Source organism: Condylura cristata, unplaced genomic scaffold (genome assembly GCF_000260355.1).
Source record: "Condylura cristata isolate star-nosed mole 26May11 unplaced genomic scaffold, ConCri1.0 scaffold00028, whole genome shotgun sequence".
NCBI lineage: Eukaryota > Metazoa > Chordata > Mammalia > Eulipotyphla > Talpidae > Condylura > Condylura cristata.
In genome coordinates this window covers 27,838,517-27,848,917 of record NW_004567129.1, presented here as the reverse complement: position 1 = coordinate 27,848,917, position 10,401 = coordinate 27,838,517, and the positions used below count along the sequence as shown (strand labels likewise).

The 10,401-nt window shown below is 51.8% G+C and overlaps 1 protein-coding gene across 3 annotated transcripts in view; it reads right to left on the bottom strand.

The window, feature by feature from the left end:
• Positions 1 to 10,401, bottom strand: part of LOC101623974 (iron/zinc purple acid phosphatase-like protein) — an 87,358-nt gene that overhangs the window by 7,704 nt on the left and 69,253 nt on the right. For 2 of the 3 annotated variants that reach the window (XM_012730603.1, XM_012730604.1), the window contains exons 3-5: positions 1,493 to 1,693; positions 1,045 to 1,227; positions 82 to 205 (exon numbers count right to left, since the gene is read on the bottom strand). In XM_012730603.1, coding sequence (XP_012586057.1) covers positions 82 to 205; positions 1,045 to 1,227; positions 1,493 to 1,693 — 508 coding nt within the window. Of the gene's footprint in view, positions 1 to 81; positions 206 to 1,044; positions 1,228 to 1,492; positions 1,694 to 7,584; positions 7,706 to 10,401 lie in introns of those variants that run through there. The other variant, XM_004690609.2, reaches the window with a different exon arrangement.

Here is a 10,401-nt window from a genome sequence, read left to right as displayed (position 1 = left end):
AGGGCCGTGGAGAAGGGCCCGGCGCCCGGCAGGGCCAGGTGGGGACGGGGCCCAAGCCCCGCCCCAAGCCCCGCCCCTCACTAGCGTTCTTCGTGGTTCCCAGGACAGGTCATGTAGGGCAGGCTGGCGGCCACAGGTTCGATGAGTCGCATGAACCTGTCCCCGACGCGAGCATTGTCCTGATCCATATTGTAGGCAAAGTCTCCTGAGGGATGTGGATGTGGTGAGGCAGGGAGAGAGTGAGCACCCAGAATTGAGAGCTGGTGGCTCAGGGGTGAGCTGCGCACGCCTTGGCCTCTGAGCCCTGGGGTTTTCTGATCCCTACCTCACACCCACACGGATGTACGATTGGAATCGTTTCCTGAAACTCTGGTCACTGGGACCCCAGGAGCAGCATGCTCGGGCCCTGTGATCTGATCACAGAAGCCCCCCACCAGAACACTCTGCCTGCCACTCAGCCCCTCCCAGAACAACTGCATTAGGACTGACTGGCACTGGTTTGGTATGAGGCACCAAATGCTCCCCGCGTTCGGTCACCTGGACCTTCTAAACACACTCGGACATGGACATTATCCCCATGACAGATGGGGAAACTGAGGCCCAGAGGGGTAAAGTGCTCGCCAGAGGTCACAGGGCCACTGAATGAAGACCAGAACCATGGGCGCCGCATCTCCATGCACCATCTCATTCCCTGTCCCCTCAACTCACAACAGCAACGCCAGTCACAAGTCACACCCACATGGTGCTCGCAATACCCCAGGCTGTGCTGACTTATTCCACCACACGATCCTAGGAACTCTGAGGGAGCAGGAGCTCAATCATGTTCATCCCCAGGAGAAAACCACTGCAAGGAGGGGTTCTAAGCCTCCACATCAGGAGTTTGGCCTGGGAGGTCCGGCTGACCAGAGACACCGTCTCAGCTATTCTCAACACCCCCCAACCTCATGCCCACTTCTTCATAACCACACTGGCCTGAACCCCCATGCTGTGCGCCCTCCACCCGCCGGCTTGGTTCCTCCAGGCACACCCTCGCCAGTGGCTCACCCACATGGAGAACGGCATCGTACATGCCCTGCTGAGTGTCCCTGTGCAGCCGAGGCAAGGCCTTTGGGTTGTCAGCCCCCAGGTCCCCAAACACAGCCAGTCGGGGGCTCCAGTGGGGCCCATTCTTCAGGACCCTGAAGCGAAAGCGTCGGCTCCAGCCCTGAGGACTGCCGCAGCGGTAAACTTGGGGGCGGGGGGGGGGGGAGAGAAAGGTCGTGATCAGCGGCGTGCCCAGGACCTCTCCTTTACCCCGTCTTCCACCAGTGTGGGAGTCACTGGCCTGGCCAGGATCCTTCTGTCCATCTCACCCCAGGTACCCATGATCCATTGCCCCACGTCCACCCTGGGGCTCATCACCAGACCCGCCTGAGCCTCTCAGGGGTAGTAGCTTCTAGTCTATTTCTCATTCCTCTTCCTGACCCCCACCTCAGGCCAGGACCCCTCTCACCATACTGGACCCCAGGCAGCAGCCCCCGCAGCGTGACTCGGTGCATGTAGAGCTTCCGCCGGAGGATGCCCCCGTCCACAAAGGGGCTGAAGGCGCCCTGGGCCCGGAAGGGCAGAGGCCCTGAAGGCTGCAGTCCGAACTGCACTTCCGAGTCGGCTGGGACCCAGGTGGTCCAGGTCACAGTCATGGAGCCGGGCTCCCCTAGGGAGAAAGAGAGGAGGGGGGCTGGGCAGTGAAGTTGGGCAGGGGGCGTGCAATACCCAGAGAGTGAGAGCTCATGAATATTGAGTAGGTAAGGACCCAGGTTCTGCAGCCGCTTGAGTTTGACTCCAGCTCCACTGTTTTCCAGCTCTGCTTTTCTTGGACAAGAAAGACATTGCTTCACTGAGCCTCGGGTTCCTTATCTGGAAAATGGAGTAACAGTATCTACCCGATAGTGTTGTCAGGAGGCTCACCTGCATCAATATAAGAAAAACACTTGCGAGCCCTCCGTGGTTAAAGCACAGAACCGAGAAGCTAAAGCCACTGCAGCACGAGTTTGATCCCCATCCTGGAGCTGAGCCACATGGCGCGGCAGACCTCTCCGGACCTGCCCGCTGCTCCCTCAGCAGTGTACTTCGTCAGTCAGCCTGCTCTGCTCTCCACTCTGTCTCTGGTGAATCTTCTCACCACCCCTGCACCTCTGGCCTGTACCCCAACTCTGTATGCATAAATAAATAAATCTTTAAAAAGAAAAAAAACACACTTGAAACAGTGCCTGGCACAGTCCCAACCTCACTTAACAACTCTTCAGTCAACGACAGATATGCAGTGGTCCCAGTAGGTGATGCCATCCAGCCCAGGTGTGGGGTGCACTGCACCATCTAGGTTTGTATGACCACCCTCTGTGACTGTCACACGGTAACGAAATTGTCTCGCGAACAAGAATGTTTCCCTGAACAATGGTGGTGAGGGTTATATTAAGAGAATGGAGACTATTATTAACAGCATTTTTTACTGTGTGCTGGCCTCGTGCCAAACATTTTTTATGTATATGATAACATTGCGGGGTTGTAAACTCAGGTGTCTATGCAGGCTAGTTAGATAATATAAACCAGGACCAAGGTTCATTTGTAGGGAGTGAGGCAGCAGGGAGTGGTGGAGTGTGTGGCAAACAGCAGTCTCCTGTTCAGGGGTAGCTGCCTCTGTCAACTGCTGTTCTTTATGTGGTATTTTTTGTATCCCAAGCTACAGATAGGCAAATCCAGGCTTTCAAGACATAGCTCCAAATTAATAGGTCTTAGCAGCCAAATCAAGGTTTTAAAAATACCCTTTAGTAGGGACAGTGTAATAAGAGCACAAGTGCTTTCTCTTGCAGTAGACAGATGCATTCACATAAGATTATCCCTTGCAGCAATGTGTATGATTGCAAAATGCAGAAGCAAAACTAAAATGTCCACACATGGGAGGAATGGAGAGATAAACTGCATCATATCATACCATCCCATGGAGTACTATGCAGCTGTCAAAAAGACAAGTTCTATGCACTTATATGGAATGTCCAGGACATACTGCCAAGAAAAAAAGCAAAGTACAGAGAGTATCTCTTGTCGGCTAGTCTTCATGAGAGAGGATATAAGAAAAGACACAGATATCTGCTCAATTGTACAAACAGGTATAGCCATACTGAAGAGTTGGATTCTGTATCTGGGATGGGCAGGAAAAGGGCAGGAAGAGCAGTGGGAAGGGAGTAGGAGGAGGGAGGAGGGAGGACCCATATCTGGATCTCTCTGACTCCTAGTACTTAGTACTAGAGTACTGTTCTTACTTCCTTCACACTCCTCCAAAATAACTTAACAAACCACCCAGGTAGTATGAGTGTGGTGGTAAGGATGGAAGCAGCGTGAAGCATAAATACTAACAAGTTACATAAGTATACTAAAAAATTAATAGGGTGGCCACATTGAAGGGGTGGGGAGAAAGTTGCTGTGGGAAATAATGACACTGTAAGACTCCGAGAGGAAGGACAGGAGCATCATGTCTAGTCTGCATTTCTCATGGGGATGTGGCTAAATAACTCCGAAGCTACCTGCTGCCTCTCCTGGCATGGAATGAAGTCCATCGTGGGACAGAAGCAAGGCTTCTCGAGACTGGAGAAAAAGTTACTGCCCTGAAAGACTAAAATCAGAGGTCTGGGTAGGATCTCACAGATGCAGAAATACAGGTGTGAGGTTAGGCACATCCAGGCACCCATGGGAGCCCCTGCTGGTTAGGATTCGGGGGTGTCTCTCAACACACACACGCAGAAACCAGCTGTGTTTGCGAGCAAGGCTGGGAGTGTTCGCATTTCAGCTACCACAAGCATGCCAGTGCTCAGATCTTAGCGTCTTTTTTTTCCCCCCCCCCACATTTTAAAAGGACAGGCTTATTAGGAAAAGGAGAAAGAAAAAGAGAGGCCTCAGGTGGGCGGGAGAGAAGCCAGGGGAGAAACTGTACTGGCTGAGATCTAAGTTTCCAAACCCCCATTCTCTGACAAAAAGACCAAGCTTCTTTGAAAAGTGAGTGATTCCAGACATGGGGCAGGAAATACACAGGTGAGTCTGGAATAATGTGTGGTGCCTGCAGGTGAGGCAGAGGTCAAGACATGATGATAGAAGAATCCAGAAGCTAATCTGAGCCCCGAGATAAAAAATGATAACTCAGGGATTAATATGCTCGTGAAGTCTAAATCAACGTAAACCAACAGTAAATAAACAGTGGGAGGAGGGGACAGTCCTTCCTGAGAGTAAAATTTAAGTGAGAGGGAGAGAGGGGACTGGGAAATGTCACAGTCAGGCGACACCACACTAGTCGTGGCAGACAAGATCCACCTCTGGGTGCTGAAATTCGTGGATGCAAGTGCCAAGAGAAATATGACTCCTATAGTGTCAAGAAATTCCCCCAAGATGTCTACTAGCTACATAGTTTCAACATCAGTACAACTTGTAATAAAAATTGTAGTGATAAATTTTTTCAGTTGCTCATAGCCACTGCTTTAAAACGCTTAGTATTTTTATCAGATGAGTAATATCAACCAAAATGTATCATCCATTGTCTATTTTTTCATTCTTAAAAGTATTGTATTTTCGGGCCCTCCCTGGTGGCACAGGGGTTAAAGCACAGCACTAAGAAGCTAAAGCCACTTCAGTATGAGTTTGATCCCCGGCACCAGAGGTGACCCACATGGCGTGGCAGACCTCTCCTGACCCGCCCACTGCTCCCCTCAGCAGTGTACTTCGCCAATCAGTCGGTTCTGCTCCCCACTCTGACTATGGTGAATCTTCTCACTGCTCCTGCATCTCTGGCCTGTACCCCAGCTCTGTATGCATAAATAAATAAATCTTTTTTAAAAAGTAGTTTATTTTCAGTAGCCAACTATATCTTTATACCAAAATTGACTTTAAAAATGTTAATACGAACTACAAAGGAAAGACTAAAAAAGTGGAGAAACTCCGCAGGCCCCTTGAACCTGGTGATGAAGTTCAACTTCACCAGCCACGCCCCCACCGACTGACCACGCCCCCTAGTGACCACGCCCACACCGTGAACCTGCTGGCACCAGTGAGACAGACACACCGTCACTCCTGTGATGTGGAATCTAATCCAGTCGTGAGAAAATCTCAGACAAACCCACGTGAGGTTCAGTGGGTTGAAACGCAGCACTACCAAGCCAGCCGCAGCAGCTTCAGCACGAGTTCGATCCCTAGCCAGAGAGCTGACCCTCTCCTGTCTCCCCCCTGCTCCCCTCAGCAGTGGATTTTGTAGATCTGTCTGTTCTGCTCCCCACTCTGTCTCTGGTGAATCCTCCCACCCCTGCGCCTCTGGCCTGTACCCCAGTTCTGTGTGTATACATAAATAAATCTTAAAAAAACCAAACCCATGTGAAGGACATCTTACAATATAAGTACTCAGTAGCACTCAAAGGCATCAAGGTCATGTTGAAAGACAAGACTGAGAAGCCAGCCTGTGGGGAGAGACAGGACAATGGAGTGCAGTGGCGGTGGGGTGTCTTTATTGGATCCTGGCACAGAAAAAGTGTACAATTCAAACAAGGTCTGTGATTTAGTTACTCGTATCCTATCAGCGTAAAGGATACAGCCGCATCTTTCTACCAGAATGATAGGAGATGGCAACACTAGGCGGAACTGGGTAAGGAAGATAAAGAAACTAATATTTTTTGCAAATCTTCTGCAAAGTCTAAAATTGGCAGGAACGTTTGAATTGTACAACAAATATCGGAGGCTCATGAGCAAGCTGCCTGGGTTCAAATTCCAGACTATGTGACCTGGGGTCAGATGAGTTATCCAGCTGAAACTCTCGGGGAGAAGATAAATATTTGCTCTATTTTGGAGGCCAAACACAGGCAGCCGTGAGCTGACCGGCTGTCACGACACCCTCAAATGCTCTTTGCCATTCCATTTTACAGTCCAGTTCCCTTGGCCAGCAAATGCCAGAGCCTGTTCTTTCCACAGGGCAACTGTGGAAATGACCTTCTTTTAAAAGTGTCAAGAACACAAAATCCTAGGACAGACTGAGCTACTGTCCTGGTAGGAAGGCCCATGGCAATGAGACACAGTCTAGGGCTCGAGAGTAGGAGAAAGGCATCCGTGGGAAAATGAGTAAAATCCAAATCAAGTCCATACATTTGGTTAGTGATATGATACCAGTGTCAATTTCTTTCTTTTTTTTTTCCAGTTCTTTTTTTTTTCTACCAGTGTCAATTTCTTAGCTTCGACCTTGGATACTTGAGATTAACATTAGAGGAGCTGAGTGAAGGGTGTACAGAGACTCTGTACCATCTGTCAGCTCTTCTGTAAATCTTAAGTTATTTCAAAATAAAAAAGCTGAAGTAACTTGAAAGAAAAGGAGGGAAGGGGGAGAAAAGGGGTGAAGAGAGGAAGGAGGGAGGGAGAAAACACTGTGAAAGTCGTTGTAAAAATCCTCCTTCCTTCTCAGCCAACACCATCCGCATATGAACAAAAGCCTTTATAGGCATCATCCAAAGCAAGGCATCAAAACAGACTGGAGCCAAGCAGAGAGAAACTCTGGCAGTCTCCTGTTAAGCCAGACATCGAAGGTATTTAAAAAGACATAAATCATTGCCATTCTCTTACTCGATTTCTCTTGTAAAATGGAGTTTTTTCCCCCCTGAAAAATGATTTTTACCTTACAACAGAATGGATTCGTCATGATTAATTTGAAGAGACTTAATAAATATTCTTAAGTGTCTCCATTTTTCTTTCTAATGTGACAAATGGGGTGGCTATAACTCATACAACTTTGAGGTTCTCAATAATTTTGGGCACTGCTGAGGAGCCCCAGTGCGCTGGCGGTGGGTATGTTGTAAAAACATACATTTGTAGAGATCTGAACGGAGGCCAAAGACAATGATGTAAACCAACTTTATCTCACTGAACACAATCGGAGGAAAAAACCAAGCCGGACCGAAACCAAGTACAGGCTGTGCCTCACACACCAAGCTCCCTTTTCCCACTTCCCAGGTACAATTACATTTACTTCTCACCATGCGGTCACACGAATATGTCCCCGATTTCTAGACAAAGAGCTGAGACCAGAGAGGTTCAGTCATCTGCCCTGTGACACACAGCAAGTAGCAGAGCTGGGATTCAAACCCAGGCCCTGAGCGTGCAGAGGGTCCAGAGTCCCAGAATTCCCGCCGCAGTGTCCCCCCCCCCCCCCCCCCCCTGACCATGCTCAGGAACAGCCTTGTGGGGAGGAGGCGACAAGGGCTGAAAGGGTTAGGCAATCTGGCTCTGACACCGGAATTTGGTTGGTTTCTTCCACAACTGATTTGAGGGTTTACTGTCCACCAGCGGCCAGCTCCTGGAGATGCGGAGCGTGACACTACTCGCCAGGACAGGGCCGGACTCCTTTGGAGAGCGCGTACTACAGGCCTGCACCTGAATCATTTCCAGTCCAGCCACATGCATTGCTGCTTGTGGCCCCAATTCACAGAGGCGGGCCACTGAGGCTCTCACAGAAATGTGGGTTCCTGAGCTCCCCGCCAACGAGGCTGAGCTAAGCAGTCACAGGGAGGGGTGACGGACACTTACCTGGGTAAGACAGATGAACTTGCTCGGGGGCAGCACTGGGAGGCTCTGGGGCTCCCTGGACGCCCAGGGAGAAAAAGAGGAGCAGATAACAGCAGGACCAGCAAAGGTGAAGGGGACACATGGTAGGGGAAAGGTGGGGGGTAAAGTGGGGGGAGGGGAAGGATCCAGAGTAGGTCAATCTTGGAGTCACCCCAGGAGGCAGCTGGGAGGATGGTGGTGGTGGAGGGGGTCAGGCAGGGTCACAGGGAGGCAGGATGGTGGGAGGTCTTCAAGGGGAGGCTGTGCAGAGCTAGAGAGCAAACAAAAATAATGAACAGTGCGCAGTGGCCCTGTGGGTTAAGTCCTTTGCATAGATTAAGTCATCGGAGCCTCACTACATTCCTATGTGCAGAAGCTACCCTCATCATCGCCCCATATCGCAGAGGAGGAAAATGAGCAACTGGATGGTTCAGTTGCACAATGAAGATGCGATGAGGCTGGCTTTGAACCAAGGGTCCCCTGGGGGCTGCTCACTCTGGGTGCAAGAGGCTGGGGAGGGAGGGCGCTTGCCCTCAGCTTGGGAAGCCACGTGGCAAAGCCGTTTTCAGCTGTCGGGGATGCTGTTCCACAGCCCTAGTTTTTCTGCCCTGGTCCCTAGATCTCCCACCCAGCTCTCTGGGGCCTCACTCTCCAGAGACTCCTTCAATTTGGGTCTCAGTGAGCCCCATGCCCTGTCCTGAGATGTCCCAGAATTCCATCCTGCCTGAAGAAGTGCCCCATTCCCTGTCACCCCTCCCCAGCACCCCACACCGCTTGCCTTTAGTGACCCCAGGCTCCCCCACTCCATCTCTACCTGACTGCCTCAGTCTCTCCCAAGTGCTGCACATCCTACCCTCTCCTCTTCCCCCTTTTCCTGCTGGCCAGCTCCAGTTCAGCTCTGGGAAGACCTGTCCTGGCAGTCAGGCTGGACTGTCAGCCTGGTGACCAGCCTAGGGTGGGGGGGCGCCCTCCCGGACCCCAGCTCACCCTCGGGGGCGCCAGCTAAGCGTGCGTCCGGCCACCAGTGTGGTGGCGGTATTTATGAGTTTAAAGGTGCGGAGGCCTCCCCGCCGCCCACAGCCGTCCCAGCCCCGGAAGAGCCTGCTGTCTAGAGGTGACGGCCTCCCCAGACAGCCGGGGCCCCGGGTCCCACAGGTCCGGCCGGTCCTGGGCGCCCCACGCCCACCCTCCCCCGGGGCGGGGCAGGAGATCGGAAGGGGGACCCAGGAAGGCTTGGTACGCCGCCACCTCCACCTCCAAGCTGGCCGCCAGGTGAGCATCGGGACAGGTAAGGCTGCCTGTGCTTCTTTCAGCGCGCCCGCCCTGCAGCTTTGGAACCCCCGGGACATGGACACCGGCCCCCCACTCGTAGCGCAGCCAGATCAACCCCCCACCACCACCAGCAACTGCGACCCAGGGGATTCCCCCACCGCTCCCGGCGGATCACTCCTCGGCTTTTCGCCGCCTCCTCCCTCTCCAAGCTTAGCTCCAGGACCCTGGCACATTCGAAACCAAATTAAAGCCACAAAAGACAGCGTCTGCTTCCAAGCTGTGCGCCCTAAAGGTGGGGTGCAGAGAGAACTTAATCCCCTCTCGGAGCCGCTCAGCTTCCTCACCAATAAGTAAAATGAAGAGGCTGATAGCGAAGCCCATGGATTGTAAGGAGCAAACGCTCTGACACATGGCGTTTCACGCTGAGGACGGGACCTGGCCCAGAGTAAGGACAGGGTAAGAGCCGGCTGTCCTTATCACAAGTGCCTGGACTCGGGAAATTGCCCTGACGTCCAGGTGAGAGCCACAGAGCACTTTCCCGTTCTCACCTTTGCCATCGATTTGAAGGCAGTGAGTGGCTGGTCACAAGTTATGGGGGGAGGTGTGGTGAGGGGGGCTGTGAGGGGAGGGTGTAGGGGAGAGGGAGGAGACTGTGCCTCAAGCAGCAGCAGGAAGGTCCCAGAGACCACTTTTTCCGTTGCCCTTCCCCCCACCCAGCCCCCCTTTGCAGACAGAATGACCCACACCTCTTGAGGCTTTGTAACTCAAATAACAATGTTCACAGGTTGGCAAAACAGATTCTAGAGACTCGCTGAGAATGGGGATTTCAAGGTATTGCACAGCCAGGATTTCCCTTCCCTACTTTCTGGAGTCTCATTACAGCTTAAATTATAATAAATAGAGGCTGTTAGTCATAGTCGAATACTCTCAACTCCCAGCCACCCATCCCTGCCAACTGTACCCTCTCTTTAGTTTTAGTTTTTCTAGTGGTCTTGTCTTTGCTGCTCTGAACCTACTCTGTGCGAAAGGCCCCTATGGGCAGGCTGGCCAAACACACTTTTGCACGCATAAAACAAATACACCCTGTGACAAAGGAAACGGATGCTGCTGAATGACAGCTCTGCAGGTCTATGTCAAGATTCCTGATGTAGTCAGGGATGCACCTCTATTAATGCATTAAACTGCAAGATTCCGTGGCAGGTGCACAGTGTGGTGAGCTTAGACATTTGGATAAGTGTGCAGAGGTCTGAGAGTCCAAAGGGATCTGAACACATCCACTTCTTTCCTCAGGATAAAGCCAGACATCTGCTCATAGTCCAGCAGCCGGTACCCCACTCTTTCCACTGCCCCAAGACAGAGAGGTATGCTACATTGCAATTACATCAGCAGTTCTTAAACTATACCTTTTTAAAAATTAAGGAGGGGCCGTCCCTGGTGGTACAGGGTGTTAAAGCACAGCACTAAGAAGCTAAAGCCACTTCAGCATGAGCTCGATTCCTGCCCCGCAGGTGACCACATGGCGGTACA